A 25,269-nucleotide genomic window follows, 5' to 3' on the forward strand; every position below is an offset into this window, starting at 1 on the left:
GGGCGGGGCGGGGCCGCGGCCCGAGTCCGCTCGGAAACTTTCGCCGTGGGCGGGCCGGACCCGCCCACTCGGCCCTCCCCTGCCCGGTTGCGCGGGGGCGAGGCGGCGGCAGCCAGGCAAGACGAGCCGTGATTGGCGGAGGCGCCAGGTGATTGGCAGGCGCACCAGCCGCTCAGCGGGCCGAGCCGGCGCCGCATCCCCCGGGACGCTTAGGGAGTGGAGCGCAGGCTGCGGCCCCGCCCCCGCCCCCGCCCCTCTCGGCGCCGAGGTCGGCGCTCACCGGCTCCCATTGCAGCCGCGCCGCCCGCTCTGTGGTGGTTTTTTCCCTCCGGCCGCGGCGAGTCCGGCTCCTCCCGAGAAACTTTGCGGCGGGCCCCGAGGCCCGAGGGCGTCGCGGCGCCGCGTGCGCCCACTTGCGGCCCGGTGAGTACTTCGGGGCGAGGGATGGCCACGAGGGGGGCTGGAGAGAGACCCAGGAGCGCCGAGAGGCGCCGCCCGCCTCGGGCCTCAGTTTCCCCATCAGAGCGGTTAGGCGGCCGGTCCCAATGCCCCTGCAAGTGCCCCAGAAGTTGGGGGGGGGGGGCCGGGTCCCGCCCGCTCCGCGACGCCCACGGCGATCCCTGCCCGGGCCTGGGTCCGGTCTTCTTCGGGGGATGCGCGCCCCCTCCGCCCCAGCCCCGGCCCCCCGGGAACCGTGGGCACCGCGCGCTCCGAGCACCGTCACCATTGCGGGCGGGAAGAGAGAACCGAGGGGCGGGCGGGCGGCAGGGGCGACCCCTCCCCGCGCCCAGCAGCGCCGGGTCCCGAGATGCACCGTCGCGGCCCTTCCCCCGCGGCCGTCGGCTGGGCGGCTGGAAGGCGCCCGGGACCCCGAGTAGGGGCTGCGGGGGCGGTGGGGGTGCAGTCCTCCAGTGGGTCCCCGGCCCGCCGGAGAGGGCAGCCTCTGGGTCGGGCTGAAGGGCCCACAGCCCACTTAGAATCCGTGTGGCAGTTACTCTCCCCGTAGGGCTCCTCCTCGATGGGGGGCGGAGGGGGGTCCCCGCGGCAGCCTGGGGTCCTGGCTGGGGTGTACCCGGCCTTGGGAACGTTGATGTCTGTTTTGACAGATGGAAGCTTTCTGCGGACTCTGACCCGGCCCTTTTGGGCGTGACGGGTTCCTGTCCTCCCTCCCCGTTCCTTGTAGTTGATGTTAAGAAATTCCAAGGAATAACATTGGTACAGTATTTAACCCTCTCAGTCTCTTAGGGGTGGGGATCGTAGCCCCGTTTGACACATGAGGAAATTGAGGCTCTTTGGGGTTTGGTGACCTGCCCGGGACCACGCAGCTGGTGGGAGACCTCTGCCCTGGGCAGCTGAGAGCCAGGGCAGCCCCGCCTCTCCTCACCTTGGACTGTGACCCCTGGCGTTCGGCCCTGTGTAAAGAGCTTTCCCTTCTGCCTGGATCCATCACTCCTGGAGCACTGGGTACCCTCTGTGCTGGCTGCCCGCCCTCACTGCAGCCCGGGGAGGGAGCCGCGCTGATGGAGGCCCAGAGGCCACACTTTCCAGTGTCCCCTCCTGTTCCCCTCTGTCTCCAAAGGGCTGTGATTGTCACAGGAGCCCCTCCAGGGATTTAGAGAGGTTCGTTTGTCCTCCCCTCCCCCAGCAGGTGGACCTTTGACTGGACACAGGAAAGTTTGCTGGGAACGACATCTCTTCCTTCCCAGGATGGAAGAGTGTGTGGAGGGGCTCCACAACCCCCCTCCCAAGCCAGGGCTGGACAGGCCTTCAGGACTGGTCACAGACCCAGCTCGGTCCCGGCTCCCTTAAATGCCTGCACTTCCAGACGGAGACCAAAGCCTGGTCCCCATGGTGGTGATAAGGATCATCATGTGTAGAGGGGGCTGTGTGCTTCCTTCAGCTCCCCCTCCTCTCCCACTTCTCTGCTGCAGAAAGAATCACCTTGGGCCAGCCACAAACCAGGCACCCTCTGCCTCCCCACCCCTGGCGTTCAGGTGGTGATGCTCCTGTCTCCTGGCCCCAGAGCCATGCTCAGATGACTGCCCTTGGCTGGGCCTCCCAGCCCCCTCCCTGGTCTCCCCATCCGTCCCCAGCAGCCCGATGGTTCTTGAACTGCCACTTCCCCACTCAGCACTGTCTTGCACTTCCTTCTGGCCCCAGTGTTCTCAGCCTGGCACTCGTTCAGGCCCTCAGTGCCTGCCCTGGCTGCCTACTCAGCCCCTTCTCTCGTTCCCGTGTCCCTCCCCAGAGGTCACTTCCCAGGAGCCGCCTGCACCTTCCCGGCTGCACTGCTGGCTCATCTCCCTCTGCCTTTTCTCCTGGGCAGCCGCCTGTGGGAATGTCCAGACACCTTCCTTCCTCCCCTCTCTCCACCCTTGCCTGGCTTGTGCCTGCTTGTCCTGAAGGCTTGGTCAAGTTCTCTCCTCCAGAATCCTTACCCTCCCCCTTTGCCACAGCAGAGTGAGGCGCCCCTTCTGTGCCTGCAGCCCCCAAGGTCTCCGTCTTTGTGGTGTCTGTTTAGGTGTCATCCTTCCTATCCAGGCTGAGTTCTGGAAGCGCAGCCCTGCAGGAGTCCTCTCGGGCGGGGGTGCCCGGCGCAATGCCCGGCACAGGATCAGCCCACTGACCCACCTGCCCAGGCACGTGCAGGGGCCACGTGTGTGGTGGGGGCTCAGCTTCTGGGAGACGCTTCTGGCTGTTTGTGATCCCTGCCTGGGGCATTCGCAGGTTGACCCCCTCTTTCTTCCTGTGAACTTGGTACATCCGGTAGAGCCGAGATGTTCCTTGGTTTGGTTCTTAGCACTTTGGGGCAAAAATAGGTATCTCGGAGCCTCCAAGGGCTTTGTGCCCTTGTCTGGAGGAGCAGCCCTGTGCCAGGGGGCTGGGCTGGGCCGGGCCGGCCAGAGCAGACATCCGGGACCCTGGGAACTCCCGGGCCTGCTCCCTTAGGGCTCAGTCACAGGTGAGTTTTACAATAACATTTTGTTGTAATTCCAAAAACCTGGCACGTTCATTAGAGAAAATTAAGGAAGTACATTTAGAAAAAGAATAGAATGAAACCACCTGTAATCCCTCCAGCCAGAGATAGCCAGTATTAGCATTTTGGGGGCATTTTTTTCCATCTTTTTCTGCAGATAAATTTTGTTTTCATCCGCTATAGACTCGGGATAATACCTCATGCCGCTTTAAATACTGTTTAACAGTGTGAACACAAACGTTTTCCTCATCTTCAGAGGTTGTTAGACACGGTCATGATTGACACCCCTGTAGTGTAGCACCATATGGAGGGGCTGTGATTTTCATCACTGTCCTCTCTGGCCAGTGCTGGAGGGTACAGCCGGGGTGGACAGCAGGGAGGGCTCTGCAAGCGCACAGGCGTGGAGGTCAGCAGTTGCATGAGGGTGTCAAAGAACAGCACGTTTGGGGAGTGAGTGTGAAACCTGGGCGCATCCCAGGTCATCCCTCTGGGCTTGGCTCCTAGCAGTGGAAGCTCTGGTCAGAGGGCCTGGGAATGTCTTTAAGGCTTCCCCGGGGGCTTATTTCAGAGATGGGGCTGCCCCCCGCGAGAGCAGGGTGGGGGCTGGCCTGAACAAGGGTTAGAGCGTTTCGGCAGCCGTCCACACGCAGTCATTCTCCACGAGTCAGTGGACGCACAGTCCTAGCAGCCGTCTCCGGGGGTGGCAGCCCCTCAGCCGAGCTCCTTGGTGCTGGCATTTTGTGTTTCAATGGGATAAAAATATGCCTTGGTGCTCATGTGGAAAGAATGCCAACCACGCTACTTTTTGGATCTTACACAAGGACAGGTTCCAAGCCGCTGCTCTGGCCATCAGGTGGCAGCTGGGGTTGACTGCCCCTCTCGTTGGTGGGTCGGAGGAGTCTCGGAGCCAGGGCAGAGTGGGGTGGTGATGCTCTTGTGCTGCAGTTGGGGTTCCAGGGCCTGGGGGGGTACCTACTTAGGGTCACATGGCAAGATGAGGGAGGCTCCTTCCCCAAGGCCAGGCAGCCTCAGGTGTACCTTATGTGCCAGGCAAGGCGGCAGGTATTCCAGGAGAAGGAGATGCAGCCCCCACCTTCAGGGCCCCCAGTGTCCTGGAGAGAAGACCCGCTAAAGAAGGAAAGGCCAGACATTCTATGGGTCCCTCTATCCGGAGATCATCTGTGATGCTACCTGTGACCCAACCGTGACCCTGTGACCCAACCATGGCAACGAACCATTCATTTGTTTTAAAATAAGCAGCCCTTTTATCCACAAAGGGCTTGGCCAACTCTCAGGGGACCCGAAAGTGAATTCTCCTTTATTCCTCCATTCTTACTAACCAGAGATTTTACTTGACACAGTTTTGTTTTGGCTGTAACGTGACACACATAATGATTAGCCCAACGGGCCAGCCAGAACTTGTGTTTTCCTGAAATTCCTATTATGTTTTTCAGCTGAATATGCCTTTATTTAGCACCTGAGAGAATGGCTTGGGTTTGTTAATGCTTCATAGTATGCAGACGGCTTTCTTATCCTTCACACTGTACTCCCCATAGCACCCCTCCATGGGAGGTGTATCCCCACTTTACAGATGGGGAGACTGAGACACAGGGAGGCTAAGTAGCTGCTGGTAAAGGGTAGAACTGGGATCCACTCCCCGTGTTGCTTCTGGTGGTAAAATTGTGTTCTGTTGGCCAGGGACAGTGCTGTCCCCCTGACCGGGGGCCCCTGAGAGGGGGAGACAGACGAGAGGAAGGAGTTTCTGCGGTCCACCTCTGCTAGAGCGGGCTCCGGTGGAGAGAGCCCTGAGTGCTGTGTGTTCACCTGAGAGCAGGTGAGGGAGACAGGGCTCAGCCGAGGCAGCTGGGATGCTCCCGGGAAGGAGGCGAGGCCCTGAAGACGACTAGGCCTGGGCCTGGGCCTGGGCCTGGGGAAGCAGGGGGAGGACATTCCAGGGAGAGGGCTCGCACAGGCGAGGAGGTCAGCAGTTGCATGGATGTCAAGGAACAGCCTGTGTTGGGGGTGAGCGGCCTGGGGGTGGGGCGTGTGGTGGGGTGGGATTGCAGAGCCCTGACAGACTTTGCAGGGCCTGTGGATTTGACTTCCACGATGAGCTGCACGGCCTTGGGTAGGAATCTCACCTTTTTGGACCCAGGTTTCCTTGTGGTGAAACGCGGTGAGGGTTGAAGGATTAGCTGTTTCTCAACCAGAACACCGGGGTAACAGCAGTGCCTTCTGCACAGGGCTGCTTGAGAAGCCCCAAGAAAACTCGTGCCAAGTGCTGAGAGCAGAGCATGTTCCGGATGCATGTTTGTTTCCGTTGTTATTAATGACCGAGGTTCCCTGGTCTAGGTCAGTTCTCATTAAGGCAAGCTGCCCTCAGCCATTCCAAGAAGGTGGCACTCGATTCCAGGGGCAGTGGGAGCCACAGGAGATGGCGAGGTAGGACGTGGTCCCATGTGGTTCGAAGACCTGGCTTCTTGGCAGTCTTAGGCCAGCCACTGGCCTGCACGCACGAGTGGGTTCAGTAGGCGGGTTCCCGCTGGTTTCCCCCAAAGGCCGGCTGCCTGCCCTTTCGCCTGCATGTGCAGCCCAATGAGTTTTGCAGGAGTCGCCTCTTTGTTTCCCAGAAGGCTGGAGTGGAAACAGTACCGAGCTCTGCACCGGTTTCCAAGCGGATTCACATGGCTTGACCACGCTTTTGGTTTGCACCCAGGGGCGTGTTTTACAATAAGGGCTCAGTCCCTCTGCGGGAGGAATGTCCAGATTGAAATCTACACGGTTCTTTGGCAGATGCAGATCCGATCTTTGGGACCCATTTGTAGTTGGGGATGGGGCAGATGTGGATGTGTACCTCCTGGGAACTGGTGTTTAGAGCCTGGAGCCACCCCTGACTCTTCCTGTGACTCTCCACAAACGTCCGTCGGCGCCTACTCTGGCAGCTCGGTGCTTGGAGCTGGGCATTGGGAGGTGGCTGGGACCCTGTCCCCTCGTGCAGCTTGTGGTCTGTGGTCTTATCTGGTCCTCACAGCACCCCCAAGCATGGGGTGATTGTCCCTATTTACAGTTGAATCTGAGGAGCAGAGAGGGGAGGGGCGTGGCCTGCTCAGAACCGCACAGCTGGTGAGGGTGGAGCTGAGCGCACAGGGCCAGTGGCAGGTTAGGGTGGGAGCCGGATTCCCTCAGAACCAGCCTCTCCTGTCTCAGCTGCCTCATCTCAGTGGATGATGGACATGGGCTTGAAGTGGGGAGGGTCATGGGATCCTTTGGGAATTTGAGCAACAGCCTTTGCAGATCCTTCACACAGTGGGCATGTGGTCCCGATAGTTTTGGAGGCTTGTGAGGCCCATCCAGGGCCCCTAGGTTTGGGATCCTTGGCCTCGAGGACCTCCCGGAGCTCTCAGCCCCGCGTCTGTGGCTCGTGGTTGCCCTGACGGCATCAGTGGTGGTTTTCCACGTTGTAAACAGTGTGTGCAGCTCCTTTATCAGCTCTTCACACACTTCCCCTTGTCGTGAGACAGTCCTAGAATCTCCGTCTCTCTCATCTGTCATGGTCGTCTCTTCTCACACACCACTCGGCTTACATCAGTCTGCGCTTTAATATGTGCTCCCGTCCGGTGGCTCGAGTTCTGTGACTCGTGCCCTGGGGTCGGGGCCTGGCAGAGCCGGCTTTGGAGTCAGGCAGATTGGACTAAATCCTGGCTCCACCGCTGGTTCCCTCCCTTCCTCCCCTCCAGTCCTTGCCTTCTCACATTCATGTCACTTTTACTCTGTGCTCCCATAAGAAATTACTAAAGGGGCCAGCCCGGTGGCAGCGGTTAAGTTCACGAACCGTTCTGCTTCAGCGGCCTGGGGTTTGCCAGTTTGGATCCTGCGTGCAGACATGGCACCGCTTGGCACGCCATACTGTGGTAGGCGTCCCACGTATAAAGTAGGGGAAGATGGGTGCGGGTGTTAGCTCAGGGCCAGTCTTCCTCAGCAAAAAGAGGAGGATTGGCGGCGGATGTTAGCTCAGGGCTAATCTTCCTCCAAAAAAAAAAAAGAAATGATCAGAAACTTGGTGGCTTTAAAGAGTAGACATTCTTGTCTCCCTGTTCTGGAGCATCAAGGCGTCAGCAGGGCTGGCTCTTCTGGGGCCTCTGAGGGAGGCTGCTTCCTGCCTCTCCGGTTCCGGGTCCTGGTCCTGGTGGCTAGCAGACTCCCTGGCACCCCTGGCTTCCAGCTGCATCTCCTAGTCTCTGCCTCTGTCTTCACCAGCGTTGTCTCTGTGTGTTTCCCTCTTAGAAGGACACCAGTCATTGGATTCAGGGCCCATCCTAATCCAGGGTGATCTCATCTCGAGACCCTTGGTAGCATCTGCAAAGCCCCCCTTCTCCAAGTAGGGTCACTTTCACAGATCTTGGGTGGACATTCCATGCGGAGGCCGCTGTTCAAGCCTCCACAGCCGGGCACTGTGCTCAGTGCTCCCTGTGGATTATCTCATCGAATCCTTACAACGTTCCGTCGTCCCCGCTGCTCAGAGGAGGACTGAGGCTCATGCCTGGTGAGGAGGGGACTCACAGCCTCATGACCTCAGGCCCCAGCATGTGACCGCTGTGCACCTGTTGAGTCAGACGGCCTCGAGTGAGTGTCCTCCTCCGCTTTCCTCATCTGTAGAGCGGGGACGGTTGTGTAGGGCTGTCGTGAGGCGGCATGGGATCACATGCAGAATGGCAGGCAGCCCCCACCCTCTTTCCCTTGCCGTCGTCCCCTCTCTGTACCCAAAACTAGAAGCCAGAGCAGGCTGGGTTCGGCTGGCCCCGGTGTCTGACTTGCAGCTTTTCTTGCCAGCAGGATGGACCCCAGCGCCCCTTCTCCGAGCCCCTCTGGCCCACATCCTCCGCCACCACTGCAGCCCCAGTCCCGCTCGCGGCTCAACGCCACTGCCTCGGTGGAGCAGGAGAAGAGCGGGACGTCCCGAGTTCCCGGACCCCAAGTTGGACCTGGACCAGATGTGGGAGACACAGCTGCCCCAGCCAGGCCCCAGGCCCCGCGTGCCAGGAGCCGAGAGAGAGTGGACGGAACGGGTAAGGGGACTGGGCCTTGGAAGCAGGACTGTCCTCACTCAGCCCAGGCTGGCCTGTTCTGTGGAAACAGAACGAGCACCCAAGTCCCAGTGCGTGGTCAAGCACCCGCGAGAGGTTCTTCCTGTGGGGGTGTCCCTGTGGGTCAGGGCCCACCCACTCCACCCAGGGCCTCTGGTTCTTACTGCACAGCGGGCTTGGCTCCTAAGTTCACAAACTTGGAATGCGGCAGACGTCACGGTTCCTTAATTTGTTTATAATCAGATGGCTACGGCTCTGACCTGCTCATGCTCTGGGATGGCAGGCGGTTCTGCACCAGGCACTGTGGAGGGGAAGGAAGGCCTCCCCTCCCCCAGCTCTGGTCCCACAGTTCTCAGGGAAGCCCATATTGTCCCTGTCCACTGTGGCCACTCCTCAGGGGCCATTTGGTCAGGCAGCTCTGCTTAGTCTGGGGGCCGCACGTGGCCACTCCTCTCAAGGGCTGGCTGCCGCCCTGTAATGCACCTGGGCCCAAGCCCAGGCCCCTGTGGCCCTCTGGACCACTGTGCTCCATCTCTAGGCTGGGCTGCTAAGGGCTGCCGCCCCAGTCCACTCTTGGGCCTCCTCAGGTTTCCACTCCCCTAGGCCTTCCCAGGAGGCACCCCAAGGGGCAGACGTGAGATGGTGCGAAGACCTGGGTGGGACAGGACAGCTGGTTGTGGGGCTGGCCACCTCGCTGACGTGGGAGGAGGGGCACTAGGGTTTGGTCCATCGTATGTCCAGCTGCTGCTCGCTGAGCATGGCCCTTTGCCGGTCCCGAGTGGCTATTGATGGCACAGGTGATTCAGACCTGCCCCCTGCCCCAGGGAGTCCACAGTCTGGGGAGCACAGGGAATAATGGGGCCTGGGGAGCACAGAGGTGGCCCTGGACTCGGGGCTGGGGAGGTAGGAGGCCAGCTTTCTAGGAAGAGATGATGCCTGAGTGAGAGCTAGCCTGCGGGGAGAGGGCACAGTTTGGGCAAGAGCCAGAGGGAAGAAATGGCCTCGCCTGGGGTGGGGTTGGGGACCTCAGACCTCCTAAGTGAGGAGGAACGGGAGGGGTCAGGGGTGATAATGCTCGTTCTCTGGCCTGTGATTGAGATACACCAGGAATGAGCTGAGGGCAGGATCGGTGACCAGGCCTTCCACCATCCCTGTTTGAGAGGTTCCTCCATGCTTGGGGGCTGTTGTGGGCAGAAATGCTCTTGCCTCACTGTGAGTTTCATGGGTGCTCACAAGGGAGGAGCCCGGGCCTCTGGCTGGGATGTTTGGGGAGGACATAGCTGGTGTTGGCATCACTCTTTCTAATAGTTTACTCAGTGCTTTCCAGTACGTCCTCCATCTCATCCTCACAGCAGCCAGCCCAGCAAACTGGGGACCCTTCACTCTGATGACAGATGGGGTCATAAGAACAGAGTCTGCTCCGGCTCTGCTGTCCTGCTCGGAACACCAGGTCTGAAGGCGTGGTGGGTGGTGAAAGCCCATTGCTTCTCTTCGTGGGTTACTGCCCACCCCTCCCTTCAGCTGAGCCCATTCCACGTGCTCCGGATCTGCGCCCACGTTTCCCACCTCCCCTTAGCTGCATGGGAACCGCTGCCCAAAAGTTGTCATTGCCTCCCCCACCTGTTGAAATCCTGCCAGCTCTTCAGGTGCTGCTGCCTCTTAAGCTCTCTGACCTGACCCACAGCAAGAAGTATGCGTGCCACCCTGAGCTGGCACGCACACATAGGTGAGCATGCGCACACACACCCACACACTCAGTGGGAATGGAAGTTTCCCAAACAATCCCAGTCCTTACTGTGTGTGTTGCAGTCTGATAGTCTCCGTTCTGTTCCTTTTATTTAAAAACAAATGCAGCTCGTGGGCTGTTAAGTTGATTTTATGACCTACTGGGTCGAAATCTGCAGTTTGACAAACACTCCCTGTGGTTTGGTCCCAGCTCCTCTTCTCGGTGAGTGTGTCCCGCCCCCCCCAGCCGGGACTCCTGGAGCACGTGTCTGTGCACACAAACTGTTTCTTTGTTGAATGTCAGGGCCCTGAGGTGGTCCAGGAAGGCCAGAGACCAGCCGAAGTGTGACTCGGCTCGGCTGGTGGCCTTGAGCTGTGTGCCTTGAGGGAGTCGGGAGGCCTCACCGAGGGTTTCTGTGTCTGTGAAGTGGGCGCAATCATACCGACCACGTGGAGGCGGCGTGGGAATCACGCCGGTGCTGGGACCTTGTGCCTTGAGCGAACGTTCGCTAGGCCCCGTGCGTGTGAAAGCGAGCTGGGGTCGGGACGCAGCGCTGAGTCCAGACTCCCTTGTCCTGTGCGAGCCAGCCTGGTAGCACACAGAGATGGTCTGCATCTTGAGCTGCAAACTGACGCGCTTTGTGGATGTCACCAAGGCTCCCAGGCCCGCTTCACTCCCTGAGTCCCCTCCAGAGCTCCTCCTGGGGAGTCCCCCCTGCATGCCGGGGCACCCGTCAAGTTTTATGACTCCGCTGAATTCCTCTCTGGTGACTGGTCCTGGTGTCAGCTCGGGGCTGTGTGTGTGTGTGCATCAGATTTCTTCTCTCCCCCGAGGGAGGCTTGTTGTGCTACAAACTGTACGTGTGTGTGTGCGCACCTGTGTGCACGCGTGTGTGTGCATGCGTCTGTGCACAAACATGCCTGCATGCGTGCGTGTGCGGGAGGGGTGCCTTCTCGGTCTCCCCCAGGACCGCGGGGCAGGCGCTGTGACGTCTCTCCTGTTCACAGGCTGAGTTGGGGATGGGGCTTCATTGCCCCTGGTGGAGTTTGGGTTCAGGAAGTTCCAGCCCCCACTGCCCCTGATCACCCCTATCTCCCCTTCCTCCAGCTCACCCAGCCTTCGTCATTTGTTTTTCCCTTAGAGAGGCCAGCTGCCGAAGGTGAGTACCCCGGCTCACAACACCCCCCACACAGAGGCCCCACACCCGCGATGGGCACCTGTGGGTGTACCTGCTGTGTGCCATGTCCTCAGGGTCTCTGTGAGCCCTTACAGCTGCCTGTGAGGGAAGCTCTGTTGTTATCCCTAGTGAGAGATGAAGAAACTGAGGCACTACTTGCCCAAGTGACCAGGCGCTGAGTGACAGGTGCACGGGCGCCCTGAGTCTGCTGTCTCACGCCGGCCCCGCAGGGCTGCACGCCCTCCGAGCGCAGGTGAAGTGGCCCGAGTGTGGTTCACGCTGGACCAGCACCCAACTTACCCCAGAAATGCCCCGTCCTCTGGCTCTTCTGATCTTCGCGTCTCCTTCAGAGATCGCTGTGTTCTCTGCTTTGTTTCCAAGGCCTCTGGGCAGGCCATGGCCTGACCCCAGAACCCCGGCCCGGCCACACATGCCTCATGGCCCAGGGCACAGAAGCCAGGGCTGGGAGTGTGCTTGGTTTCAATCTGGGTGATGCAAAATGGCCTCGGAGGACGGAGGATGGAGTCAAGACTGGTTCAGATAAGAAGAGTCAGGAAACAGATGTGGTCTCTGTGGCTCCTGCCCCCAAGGGAGGGGAGGGGAGTGCACAGCGCGCATAGGACAGCTTGGCCACCTGGGGTCCCAGCCCCCCTGCATCTGGGCTGTGTTGCCTCCCTTTTCCCAGCTGGTCTGCAATCGTCGCTGGTCACTATGTGGACACGGCGGGCCCTGCCAACCCTGCACAGCTCAGAGAGCGTCTGCCCAGGGAGTGGCTTTTCAGGTCAGGTTTAATTAATTAGCTCACCTGCCCGTCTAGCAAAGGTGTAATGAGCACCACCAGTGACTGTGGTGACCGCAGATGGAGCGCCCGTGTGTGCCCGGTGCCTTTAGGTCAGTCTCTCCAGGGAGCCCTGTGCACCAGCAAAGCAGGGGTGCTGGGATTTGACCCCAGGCTTGTCAGCTGGCCCCCGGAATCCTGTCTGGTCCAAGGGTGGAGGCTGAGGCCTGCCCCCCAGGAGTCCCGGGCGAGGGAGAGACAGAACTGCACGAGTAACTGTGTCCTGAGTGGGGGCCCGCGGAGCACGAGCCACCCTCTGCTGACCTCGGTGGGTCACAGCGGATCTCCAGCCAAAGGACTGTGGAGTCTCTGAGGCCTCCCAGCTGTCAGTGCCGGGCTGCTGCTCACTTGGGCAGCTGCAGGGCCACGGACAGGGATAGTAGCTGGAACCTTTGTGTGGGAGTGCAGCCTGCAGGAAGTGTTCATGCCAGTGCTGACTGAGGGTGTGCCCAGCCAGATGCAGGAGGCAGTGGGCAAGACAGGCAGGACCCCCCCCCAACCCCAGGAGGGGAGACGCAGGGGTTGGCTTGCTGCCCTCAGCCCCTGGCGCTCAGACTGGTGCAGGCCCATGCTCAGTTAATGTCTCCTGGGGAGGAGCGACTGAGTCTGCAATGCCTGCTCGGGGTCTGTCGGAAGGGCGGACCCCCAACCTGGACTCCTTGCCTCAGCTCAGCCAGCCCCTGGGAGAGACGGGGTTGCAAGGATTGTTCCCCCTGTTTGTTCACGAGAACCAGAGTCAGCGTCACAAAGGCTGATGGGATACCCCGTTAGTACAAGGTGAGCACAGCTCCCCATATGTGGGACACCCTGTTAGTACAAGGTGACCCCAGCTCCCCATGTGTGAGATACCCTGTTAGTACAAGGCGACCCCCGCCCCCCATGTGTGGGACACCCCATTAGTACAAGGTGACCACAGCTCCCCCTGTGTGGGGCAACCCCTTGTGCAAGGCGACCCCAGCTCCCCGTGTGTGGGGCACCCCCTTGTGCAAGGCGACCTCAGCTCCCTGTGTGTGGGGCACCCCCTTGTGCAAGGCGACCCCAGCTCCCAGTGCTCTGGCCACAGTGCTGATGAGGACACGTGATGTGCCCTGGTTCCTTTTCACCTTGTCCCTCACCGCAGCCCCTGTGGTGGGTGTCATGAGGGGACCAGGGACTCTGGGAGGCGAAGACCTGTCCAGGGATGGGGAGTGAAGGAAGTGAGAGGCGGCAACCACGTCAGAGACAGTGACTCTCTCTCGTTGCATCGTGGGTATGTACTCCATGTGTCAGGTTGCACTCTTAAGTGCTTTTGGCGTGTATTCAGCAGTTTAAAAAGTGCGCTTCAGCGTGTCTAGATGGCAGCCGTTGTGTGAAAGTGGAGGCCAGCTCCTTTCTTGTTATCTCGCCACCTCTTGGAGAGCATCGTGTCTGGCGGAGCTGGCGGAAGCCGTAGGGGCTGTTGGGAAGGGGCACCCAAGGCTCCCCAGCCCGCAGCCCTGGGTGGTCCTGACGCGCTCAATGAGTGGGGGCAACAGCTGCTCGCCACGCTTTTCCAGTTCTGCAGAGTACTTGCTCAAGCCCAGGGGTCGAACTCGGCAGTTAGTCGCCAGGCCAGGCATGGGCTGTGCTCAGGTCCTGCGCTCGGATGTGGGAGGCAGGCGAGAGCTTGCCGTCCTTCCCTCCTTGGCACCAGGCATTCATCCCTCTGTCCGCCCAGCGTTTCCCAAGCTGCGCTGTCCCACGCGGTGCCACAAGCCAGGGGATGGAGATGGGTCAGCCCCACTGGACACGGATTGTCCCCATAAGGCTGGTGGGATTTGTGGGAGATGCTGTCCCAGGTTCCAGCAAGGAAACGTGATGGGCTGTGCCGGGGAGAGGGGACGGCGTCCTGGAGGTGCTCCTCCCCAAGAGCTCGTGAGAATGTGAGGGTCGTTTACCTGTTCAGTGTGGCTTCCATAAATCCTTCAAATGCGTGGGCTCCACGGGAGGGAAAGAATTTAAAAGATGGGAGGCATGGTCCTCCATGGAGTCTGGCGGAGGCTGTGAGACCTGCCCAGGGCACGCACCTCTGGTTATTGCTCCTTCGAGCTGCGCAGGAAGACTTTCAAAAACAGTCAAACTCTGGACCCTTTCAGTGGCAGGTGACACAGAAACACAATGTAAGTTGTCACCAGCAGAAAAACGGGTGGAGGGGGCTCCATCAGTCTCCTGCATCTGTAGAGTTAAACTATGCTGGCTTTACTCACGGCCGCATCCAGCGGCTTGGATGACGTGATCAGGAATCTCCCCCACTCTTCTTTCCTGCGTGCCCTCACTCTAGGTGGGCTGCCCTGCAGAGCTCCACGCTGACGTCCTTTGGCCGAGATCCGGCAGGAGGAGGGAGCCTCTTTCCCAGCAATTCGGCACCAACGCCGCCGGCCCGCCTGGGGTCTGTGTCCATGCCTGATCCGGGTGCCGGGGTTAGGGAGATGGAGCCACGCTGCAGCAGCGGTGAGGGGCAGTGCCACCAGACCTGAGGACTGAGCGTAGGGGAGAGTGGTCCCCAAAAGGGACATCAAGGAACCGTTAGCAGGAGGAGCCAGGACTGGCATGTGTTTTGTGGTCCTTTGAGTCCCCTCTCACCGGCCTCGGCCGTCTTCCCCGTTGAGTGGTGAGGTGGTGGGATCTTGCCTTTGCCCTGTGTGGAGGCTCCCACTTAAATGGGAAAGCCAGGACGCTCTGATTGTTCTGCAGCCGGGGCCCGACATGTGAGTGGTTGTAGAAATATTTCTACCAGTGCCAAATGGAAGCCAGAATAATGAAGGTGTTGCGTATGTTTCAAGAGATTCTGTGTATTGGGGAGACTTCTTAAAATGTCAGGCTATGAATAACTTCTGCGAAAATTAATCATGGACTAGAATAATCTTTTTAGCCAACAGATGTATGCTTGAATCTTCTGATTAAAAAAAAAAAAGAATGTGGACTTGTGAATTCACTTCGTCAGGAAAAGAGTTTTGAACTCATGAGAGAGGCCCAATGTTCTGCTGTGAAGTGCAGTGTCAGTGAGCAGCAAAGGCCCTGGGGTCAGCTGAGCAATGGGAAGTAGGGAAAGAAAGACACTCACATTGTGGGAACGCCCACTCTGGACCAGGCACTTAATACAAAGTATCTTATTCTTCATAAACCATCCTACTGGATGGATGTTAACGACTGGTTTGAGAATGACCCTGGCCAGGTCACGCGGCTCTTTGATGCTCAGGCGGATTGAGACACAGGTCAGATTTCTCTACGTGCACACCCTCCTTCCCTGCAAGCCGGCAGGACAGGCCCTGGCTTGGAGCCTGCAGGCTTTGCATTCTCTTGTTCTCTTGAGTCTGAGCCCTTGGCCAGAAAGTACATTCCAGGGGCTGGAGGGGGTGTGACAGCATCCAGAAGGAGAACTGACCTTGACGACTCAGGAAGCACTGAGGTCCAGGACCACTGGGGAAGGGGCAGATGTCCTGAGTGCTGAAGCCGTTGCCAGGTCAGGTCCTGAGGGCCTGAATGAGGAAGCCCAGGCCGAACTCCACAGCGAGAGGTGTCAGTGTGTTGGCGAGCGTCCAAGGACACAGAGCCTCTGCCTGACCTTCGAGGTCTCCTAAGTAGTCCTCCCTTCAAGCCGTCCCTGGCTGCCTGTGCCCCCTCCGGACTGGAGGTGAGCCCTTGGCCTTTGAACCTCGAAGGCTGTGTCGCCTTAGGCCACTGCCCCTGCTGCCTCCTCCTGGAGTCTGTGTCCCGCCGACTCGGGTGCTCTGAATGCAGGGCCAGTGGCGTTGGTTGCTGCAGAGTCTCTGAGCCTGGCGGAGCTGGTTCTGGGAAAGGCCTGGGTGAACAGACAGGGCAGGCTGGTCGTCGGGCAGTGTTACTGGCACTGTTCTTGCTTCCCCGAATTCTGCCTTCTGTTTCCAGAAATATCTAGAGAGTGAGAGTCTCCTAATCTCTAGTAAGCACCTACTGCGTGGTTGGCTCGTGCTCCAGCCACATCCCAGGTATCTCGCGAGGTGTCTTGCTACCTGCCAGGGTGGTGTAGCGATGGATGGAGGCAAGGTGTGGAGTTGGGCGTAGGCCCCCAAAGATTGCTTGTGCAAATCAAAGAAAGGGGCTGGTAAAAAGTGACTTTTCCAAACGTTTTTGTTGCTATTGCCCATTGACGGTGAGGCAGTAAAATTGGTGGAGTTATATGATGCTTTTGTAACTTGGGGTGACTTTTTAGAAAGTAAGATAGAGAGGGAGCCATATGGTGTTTAAACCCCTGGGCCTGGTAATTTAGCTGAAGAACGTATGCTAGGAGGATAACCCCCTACAGGAAAAAATGTGTGCACAGAGTGGTTGGGGCACTGTCTTATAAAATTAGAGAGTATTGGAGTAACCCAGAGGCCCAGCCCCCTGAGCGTGTCCCCTTGGTGGGATGGCTGAGCCATTGGAATGGTGGATTTCACCACAGAGCAGCGTGGGAGGTCGGCTGTGCCTCATTATTAAATATATAAACAGATCTTCCTCAACTTACGATGCAGTTATGTCCTGATAAACCCATCGTAAGTTGAAACTATCATAATTTGAAAAGGCGTGTAATACACCTGACCTACGGAACATCCTGGCTGAGCCTCGCCCACCTTCAGCGTGCTCAGGACACTGACGTTAGCCTACAGTTGGGCAAAATCGTCTCACATGAGCCTATTTCAGAAGAAAGTGTTGACTATCTCATGTAACTAATTGAATCCTGTCCTGAAAGTGACAAACAGAATGTTGTCTGGGGACAGGCGGGTTGTCACTGTATCTGTTGTTTATCCTCATGGTCGCCGGGCTGACCGGGGCTGCGGCTCCCTGCCCAGCATCATGAGCCAGTATTGTACCGCGTCGGGCTAGCCTGGGAAAAGATCAAAATCCAAAGTGCGGTTTCTACTGAATGCATGTCACTTTCACAGCGTCGTAATGTTGAAAAATCCTAAGTCGGACCATCGTAAGTTGGGGACCATCTGTGTATCAAAATGTCTGTTCACTGATTATGACCTCCTGAAAACATGCGCGTAGATGACACAATCATGGAAAACATGAATCTGGTCTGTTTACTGGGGTGCTGGGCTTGGGTGCATGTTCTTTATATAGATCAGCGGCTTTCAAACTTGAGCCCGCAGATCTTTCCAGAGCCCCGGCACAGCAGGCCTGAGCTCAGCCGGCCCAGCTGCAGCAAGCCAAGGGGTGGAGGTGGGACTCGGGTCTGTGCCCCATCCCTTGTGCACCTCGCACCCAGAGGCTGAGCTGCTGCTGCAAACCACCCCCTGGTGGTTCTGCTGTCTGCTCCAAGGCTGTTTGTGTCCTTGGAAGGCAGCTTTCTGGCATATTCTCTCCATGTCTGCGCTCACGCTCCTCACCTGGATTTTAATGTGAGACGCTGCTCCAGGTCTGGAGCCATTCCCACTGTGCCCCCCGCTCCTCTGACAAGCGACAAGGGCCAGCTTCATGACATTGTCTGTCTGTTTTTTCCATGTTAAAGGGCCCATGAAGGGGGACATGGAAACCCCTTTTGAAGAAGTCCTGGAGAAGGCCAAGGCCGGGGACCCGAAGGCGCAGACGGAGGTGAGGACCACGGTCTGGGGTGGGAGGCCACCGCCCCGAGCATGGCAGGCCTGGCACGGAGCTCCAGCCCTGGAGAAGCTGGTGCCATGCCACCAGGGCGCGGGGTGGAATGACTGCGCCCGTCATGCACCTGAACTGAACCCCACTCGACGTGTTCCCGTGTTCACCTCATCGTTTGTCCTCCTGCCACCATTTGGGGAGCACATGTTCCTCTCCTGTGTCCTGCTCACTCCTGGTGTTGGGTGCCATCTCCTCCAGGACGCCGTCCGTCCTTCCCGCGTGCCCTTGGTGTCCCCACGCCTTCTCACGTCTCCTGTAGCAGGGCTGCCTCACCCTCCTCACTGTCCCGGGAGGAGCAAGAACTCTGAGGGCCGGACTGGCCCAGGCCAGTGCAGACGCCCAACGGGACCCCCTTCTCGCCACCCTTCTCCTTGGCCTGGGTGGTGGGCGGGGGGGGGGTGGTGGCTTGGCTGCACGGTGCCGGCAGGAGCCCCGTCCTCCGCGGGGAGGCCGCAGCAGGCGCGGCTTGAGCGTCTGGCTGGCCCACAGGTGGGGAGACACTACCTGCAGCTGGCCGGTGACGCGGACGAGGAGGTCAACAACAGCACGGCCGTGGACTGGCTGATCCTCGCCGCCAAGCAGGGCCGGCGCGAGGCCGTCAAGCTGCTTCGCCGGTGCCTGGCAGACAGGAAAGGTGCGTGTGCGGGAGGCTTCGTGCAGCCGCCCGAGGGGTCTGTGCTGCCCCCTCCCCTAACAGCTGCAGCGCTGATGACAGTGACACCGCTGGGAAAGAAGTGTCGTTTCTCCGCTGCCCGCGGCTTTGTCATTGAGACATTGTCTCTGGAGCATAACACGGGATATGACTGAGCAAAGCCGCTTTCGTTCTCTTTGCTCATGTTGGTGTCTATAAGTCGATCCCTTCTGGGTTCTAATCTAAATTGAGGAGCGGATCCTGGAGCCAGTGGAGGACAAGCTTCTCTGTGGTAAAGTTGGAGAAGGTGACGGTGGTCTTAGGCAGGATGGAACTTTCTGGACTGTCTTTCCATCCTGTCTGGGTGAAATGGCTGGGTGACCATAGGCCAGTGAAACCTGCTCAGATGACTCGCTGCAAGAAGGGCTGGGTACTGTGGGTCAGGGAGCGTAGCCTGGCCACATGTGGTCACTTATTACGTTGTCCTGCCCAAGGGACGTGGCTCATCCGGGTGTTGTGGAGGAGTGTGCTGCTTGAAAGTTCCACCCCTCAGAGAAAGGTGAAAGTGTATATCATAAAGGGAGTTTTTAAATGACTTTTTTTTTCTGGGTAGAAGTGTTTTATGCTTATCATAGAAAACTTGGAATATATAGAAAACGTAAAGTTACAAATTACCCATAACCTTGAAACCCAGAGAGAGGCAGTTCGTAGTTTGATGTATTTCCTCCTGGTTTTGAATCACAATGTTTTTAAGAGTTACATTATTATGAGAGTCTGCTTTCTTTGGAAATTGGACTGATGCCTTTGGAAACAGAATGGTGGTGTTCTCTTAGCCAGAATTTCTCACCAGCCCCCCCTCCCCTCTCCGGAGCAGGCAGGATGGCCTCGTGCTGGCCGGAGTGAGGCAGTGCGGCCCACTTGTTGTCGGGGCCGGTGGTTCCCAGAGGCTGTGAGGAGGGCAAGTCAGGACCGAGGACTGGAGGCCGTGGAAGGGAAGGGGGCTGGGCCGGGCCCCACGTGCCCCACACCCCCACGTTCTCACAACGAGTGCTTCCTGATCATAAAGGAAACGTGTGCTCAGGTGGAAAATTTGTAAAATGTTTAAAAGGAGGAAAATAGCCAGCCCTCCATCCCGTCTTCCTCTGGGAGGGGCGCACTGATCTTCCTGGCGGTTGGCAGTGGAGGGAGAACGGCAGCCACTGACCGGCCTGTGAAACCTACGCCCCTCTCTGTGGTCGTCTTCGTCTTCCTTGGGAAGGGCCGTCTGTGCGGGAGCACGGCTCTCCTAGGCAAGCCCTGTGGACGGGGTGCCCGCAGTGGCACCCAGGCGGGTAACTATGCAGAGAGACTGACCCACGTTCGAGACTGGTTCTGTCTCTCTCTGACTCTGGCCTTGGGCAAGCTATGACACCCCTGTGTGCCTCAGTTTCTCCATCTGTAAAATGAGGACAGCAGCCCCCACTCGGGAGGGTCCTTGTGAGGATGAAGTGGGAGAAGGGAGCAAGCCAGGAGGATAGGAGGGCTTGCACGGTGCCCACCCACAGTGGTCACCGGTGAGTGTCTGCCAAAAGGCCAGGCCGAGCCTCTGACCTACAGAGTGGACACCAGCTGGGACTTTGGCCAGATGTCCTTTTTGGTCAAATGTTGGTTTCTACCCGGGTGACCCAGGGCCTCTGGCGTGAGTCCCTTCCCAAGCCCCTCAGGTAGAGCTGGCCTGGGCTCCGAGCATCACGGACTCTCCCAGGTGGGCGTGACAAAGCCTCTAACACCTCCCATCCCTCAGGTATCACGTCGGAGAACGAGCAGGAGGTGAAGCAGCTCTCCTCCGAGACAGACCTGGAGCGGGCTGTGCGCAAGGCGGCCCTGGTCATGTACTGGAAGCTCAACCCCAAGAAGAAGAAGCAGGTGGCTGTGTCAGAGCTGCTAGAGAACGTGGATCAGGTCAACGAGCACGGTACGCGAACCTTCCCGTGGGGCCGACCGTCCTGTGGGGACCTCATGGGCTTTTCTGTTGTGATTCTCGGGGCTTCCCTCTGGGAGCCCTGTGGGGACTCTGGAAGCCTAACTGGGGTCCCCAGGGACCTTCTTGTGGGGATCCCATGGGTCTCTATAAGGTGGAAGGTCTTTCCTTGGGGGATCTGGGCATCCCCCTGTTGTTGGGGTCCCCTTCCTAAGCCATACCCTCAGCTCCGGGTTCAGTCCGTGGGCTGGGCGCCCAGCAGCCCTTCTGCTTTGGTTTCACCTTCACTTGCTCTACCCCTTGGGATTCCCTCTCCCTCCTGCTGAGACTTTGTTGTTTTAAGGGTGTCTCACTGCTCCTGAGGGGACGGAGAGTCGGGGGGTGGTGACAGATGCAGGCAGGACCTTGGTCCCCGAGGCTCCAGGGGCACCAGCCTGCTGTGGCTCCTGGGCCTCCCCCAGCCTCCTTCTAACCTGGCTTTCCCTAACAGCACAGGCAGCGAGCTGGAAGGACAAACTGGGCAGAAGGGCAGGCATCCCCGCCTGGGTGGCCTCTCCATCTCTGGGGGCCCACCTGACTCTTCCTCCCCATTACTGTGAGGAGCAGCTGCCTCCAGCTATTCAGTGATGAATTTTTGCCCGGGGCTCCCCCCGCCGTCTCCTGCCTTCAAGGGCGGATCAGGGCTGGGGGACCACCTGCCAATGCATCAGAGACAGACACTTCTGTCCCTTCTCCTGGGGTCTTGGGGGCAGGACTCCTGTCTGACTTAACCCCTGGGACTCGCCTGCTCTCCTGGCTGGGGTAGGAGGCCGGGTGCTGGGGACAAGCAGAGGCGGCCATGCAGCCTGGGGCTTGGGTGGCAGCACCCCCCACCAAGAGGCATACTTGATGTGACAGGATTGGGGCATCCCGTGTAGAGCCCCAGAGACCCCTCAGTGCTACAGCCAGGCCTCTCCTGCTGCACCCCCCACTGAGCCAGTTCCAGCCCACTCAGGATGCCGTGGCCCTCGACTGCTGGTGACCTGCCCCTGCAAGGGCACGCCTTGGTGCCTGGCCTGCGGGAGGAGCTCAGCGAATGCTTGCTGGAGTGGGGGCGCAGTGGATGGGCGTGTTGATAGGAAGGCACAGCCTTTCTCTCCTGGTGCAGGGTTCGTTCACTGAACAGGCGCGTGTGGAGCCCCTTCCAGCACCAGGCCTGGGGCTACAGGGGCAAGCCTGGCCTTGGCCCTGGGATGCTCAGTCTGTTTCAGGGGAAAATCACACCAAGGGACAATGCCAGTAAAGGTGTCTGGAGACAGGTTATGCTGAGCAGAGAGCACTCTGTGTCCAGTACTCTGATTGCCTCCACAGAGGGGCAGGCTCTGCCCAGTGGGGTGGGAGTGCCCCTGGGGCAGTGGGTCACCCTAGGGGGTGGAAGCTGAGAGTTGGCTGCCCAGGCCAGTGGCCTTGCACTGGCCACCAAGGGCTGCGTGGAGGCCCCAGGCCCTGCAGTCCCTAGAGGTCAGGGATGCCCTAGGAGTGCACGGGCCGGTTGTGGGCGGGCCGCGGGGCATGGGGGACAGGCAGCCTGCCTTGATTCTTGGTCTGCTCTGTTCCCTGCAGATGGAGGGGCACAGCCAGGCCCCGTCCCCAAGTCACTGCAGAAGCAGAGGCGGGTGCTGGAGCGCTTGGTCAGCAGCGAATGTGAGTACGGCAGTCAGTCCTGCACCTGTGACACTTTTGGCTGTGCTGTCCCTTCTACCACCCCGGGTACCACGTCTGCTCCTTCCTGCGGAGTCCAGGCCCAGCCCCCGGGCTCTCGGAGATGAGCTGGATTTTCAGTCCAGGCCGTTTGGAGCTGTCAGTTTGTGTCGATGTTCTGGGCACTGGGATCTGGACCTGCCCACTGGGAGCGCACTGGAGGGAAGGCAGACACAGGACAGAGAGGGCTGCAGGACGGAGAAATGTGGGTGTGTGTGCGCACTGGGGGTCCTGAGCGAGTCAGCAAGGGGAGGAGGGCGAGGCTGAGGGAAGGTGCACGGGGCGGAGGGGCCTGCATGAGCGACGGCCCGGAGGGGACCCTGCCTGCAGGAGCGCGAGGCTGGACCCCAGTGTGGGCTGTGGGAAGGTAGGGAGTGGAGAGCAGAGCGTGCGGCGGGAGGGCCTGGAGGCGTGGGGGCCCGCGGAGCTGGGGTCCCTTTGAGACATCCAGTTAGGAGAGGCCTTCGGGTCCACTGTGTGCAGCTGCCTGGCGTGTGGGGGCACTCTTGGTCTTAGTGTCCCGGCCGCATCCTGGAGGAGACACGCGGGTGGGAGGACCTGGGGACTGCTCAGCACTAGCACGAGGCGCGGTCTTTCCCCCAGCTCTGCCACCACTCTTAATGTGACCTCCCGCAGCTCTGGTTTTCCTCCCTGGGTCTCAGTTTCCCCTTCTGCACAGTGATGGTCAGATTAGAGGGCTGAAGGACCCCGCCAGTCCTAAGAGCTTCTGTGGCAGTGGGGGCATCATGCAGAGGGGGCACATGTCCCTTTCCCACTGGGCTGGGACGGATTTGTCAGGAAGTGTGATTGGCTCTCTGGTGACAAATGGAATTGTGATTCCGAGTGGCCCTCCCGAGGCCGTGGGCAGAAAGGGCTGCACGGCTGCGTTCTTGCTCCATTTGGGGAGGCAACCAGCGCATCTCACTGAGATGGAGAGGAACCTGTGACTAATAGAAACCCGAGGACCAGCGGCTTTTGAACAGTTTTGAGCCCAGAGGGGCCGGGTGTCTGAGTGTGTTTGGGGTGAAGTCCCCTGAGCAGCAGTGGACAAGGTCGCCAGTCCCTCCTGAAATAGGGTGCAGGCGGGAGTTCAGATCAGTGTCATGCCCAGGCCTGCTCCTCCTGGGGGGTTTTAGGATTAACCACGGCAGAACTTTCCTGTGGACCTCGTACCTGCCAGAAGGCCATTGGGCCAGATGGGAAAATCCCCTGCCCTGGGCTCTGACAGGCCAGGACCCAGGCCTCTGTGGCGTGTTGGAAAGTCCTGTCCACTGGGCAGCCCGGCCCTCTGCCTGCCGGCTCAGCCCTCCCTTCCAGTAAAGGCTCCCGGCCCCTCGCCCCTCACCCCCGAGGATATCGTCCCACTATTTGCCCTCCCCTCAGCGTCTCCTGTCTCCACAGGAACATTTTCAGCTGTCTGCAAACGTGTGCTTATTTCTCCCCTCAGAAAAAAGGATGAAACCCTCTCTGGACCCCACGTTCCCATCAGCCGTCCCAGTTTCTCTGCTCCCCTGTCCAGCGAAACTCCTAGAAAGGGGCATCTAGTCACCACCCCGAGCTCTCTCCCCTTATCATCCCACCGAAATGGCTCTCGTCCAGGTCATTATGACCCTGCTGCCGGGTCAGCTCCCCATCCTCATCCTGCAGCAGTGTGGACGGAGGGCCCCCCTTCCTCCTCCATCTCTCCCTCCGTCCACCCGCCAGGCCTGCCCTGCTGCTCTGGCCGCTCCTTCTGAGTGTCCTTACACAGTTGTCGTGTTGTGTCGCACAACCCTCTGGACGTGGGAGCCGCCGCCAACTCCCACTGTGTCCGTACTCACTGCCTCAGTGGTCGATCTCATGGTGTCAGATGTCATCCATGACCCCCAAACGTGCAGCCCCCACCAGGCCACTCAGCCCTGTGCGTTGAGCCTCCACGCCACATCTTCTCCCCTGGTCGTCTCATGGTCAGCTCAGACCTCATGTGGCCACCCCACCACTGCCGCCAGCACAGCCCTACCAGGCCACCCCCTCTCTCATGGCCACCACATCCTCCATGCCCTCCTTGACTGCCCTCTTTCTTGCACACCCACACCTGCTGTTGGGAGAGCCCATCAGCTCTCCGTGTTGCTCCCTCCACGGCCGTTATCCGGATCTGGTCCCATCACCTGCTCCTGGGGGTACCGCCACACTCCTGATGGTCGCCTCTCCTCTCTGTCCCTGGTGTAGGCCGTCCTTCCTGCTCGCCTGCTCGCAGGTCTCCGTGGCTCTCCCTTGCCCTTAGAGTGAATCCAGAGGCCGTGGCCTGACAGTCTGTGCTACACCCTTGTCCCACAGTTTCTTCTCGGCAGCAGCTGCGGGCCCCTTTCATCCGGGTCAGGTCACAGTTTCCCATCGCAGCTCTCCTGAGTGCCCTCTCTCAGGCAGAAGCTGGCATCCTTCCAGCCCCCCCAGCTCCCGTTTCCTCCTCGTCCCGCCCAGGATTACTGAGCGCCCCCTTTTCTGCCCTGCCCTCTCCTGGCTCAGTGCGTTCAGACACTGCTTGTCTCTGTCGTTATTGCTGGTGTTTGCTGTCTTCCCTGATCAGCTCATTCTTGGGCCTCCATCACCCAGAATGCAGCCCCCACAGGAGGCCTCAGAAATGCCCATGAACAGCGACATGGCAGGGCCAGCCTGCATCCAGTAGCCTGTTCATGGTCATGGTGGCTCATGTTAGTGCTGTCCCTGCTTTGCTGCCGCCCGGAGGGGAGCTGCCAATGTGGATACAGCCCCTGGCCAGCGGCCAGCGTGGTTCAGCATGACTGCCCCACTAGATGGGGAGCCCAGATCGGGTACACGCGGGCTGTTTGTGCACCACCCCAAGCATTTCCTGGTGCCTGGGGAAGTGCCCGCAGCATGCTGGGCCCTCACTGGATGTGCGGTGAGCGGAGGGGACAGCAGGTGTCTGTGCTGCAGGGCAGCTGCCCGGTGCTGTGAGAAGCCACGGCTGAGGGAGAGGTGGTGTCCAGGGCCGGTCGTGAAGGTGGCTGAAGGGCTGGCATCTGAGCTGGGCTGGAAGAGACCGGGAGCAGGGACACTTCCAGCAGGACCAGCCTGTCACCAAGGCAAGGAGGGGGATGGAGGCCGGCACACAGCAGCCCCAGCACCTGGGTCCTTGCCTGTCCGTCCAGGACAGAGAGGGGCTTGCAGCCCGCTCACCCAGCCCTCCAGGCTGGCCCGAGCCGCTGGCCCTGCCTCGCCCGTCCACGCGGGGTGACCATGTGCTTGCAGTGGGGGTGGACGCAGAGCCTTCTTTTGTGCTTTAGCCAAGAACTCCATCGCTCTGGATGACTTCGTGGAGATCACCAAGAAGTACGCCAAGGGCATCATCCCCACCACCCTGTTCCTGCAGGACGACGATGACGACGAGCTGGCAGGGAAGAGCCCCGAGGACCTGCCGCTGCGCCTGAAGGTGAGCAGGGCCATGGCCCACAGCCCTCCTGACCCTGCGCCCCTGGCGCTTCCCAGGAAACTGTCGTGGGAG

General features: G+C 59.6%; 1 protein-coding gene across 2 annotated transcripts in view; it reads left to right on the forward strand.

The window, feature by feature from the left end:
- The first annotated feature begins 208 nt into the window (after window positions 1-208).
- WFS1 (wolframin ER transmembrane glycoprotein) overlaps window positions 209-25,269 on the forward strand; it is a 31,911-nt gene continuing 6,850 nt past the window's right edge. Inside the window, exons 1-7 of one of the 2 annotated variants that reach the window (XM_070613312.1) lie at window positions 209-423; window positions 7,811-8,043; window positions 17,294-17,376; window positions 17,926-18,070; window positions 19,851-20,021; window positions 21,630-21,710; window positions 25,052-25,197. In XM_070613312.1, the coding sequence (XP_070469413.1) occupies window positions 7,812-8,043; window positions 17,294-17,376; window positions 17,926-18,070; window positions 19,851-20,021; window positions 21,630-21,710; window positions 25,052-25,197 (858 nt within the window). In that variant the 5' untranslated portion in view covers window positions 209-423; window position 7,811. Of the gene's footprint in view, window positions 424-7,807; window positions 8,044-17,293; window positions 17,377-17,925; window positions 18,071-19,850; window positions 20,022-21,629; window positions 21,711-25,051; window positions 25,198-25,269 lie in introns of both variants that reach the window. The other variant, XM_070613313.1, reaches the window with a different exon arrangement.

This window comes from Equus przewalskii, chromosome 3, assembly GCF_037783145.1.
Source record: "Equus przewalskii isolate Varuska chromosome 3, EquPr2, whole genome shotgun sequence".
Taxonomy (NCBI): Eukaryota; Metazoa; Chordata; class Mammalia; order Perissodactyla; family Equidae; genus Equus; species Equus przewalskii.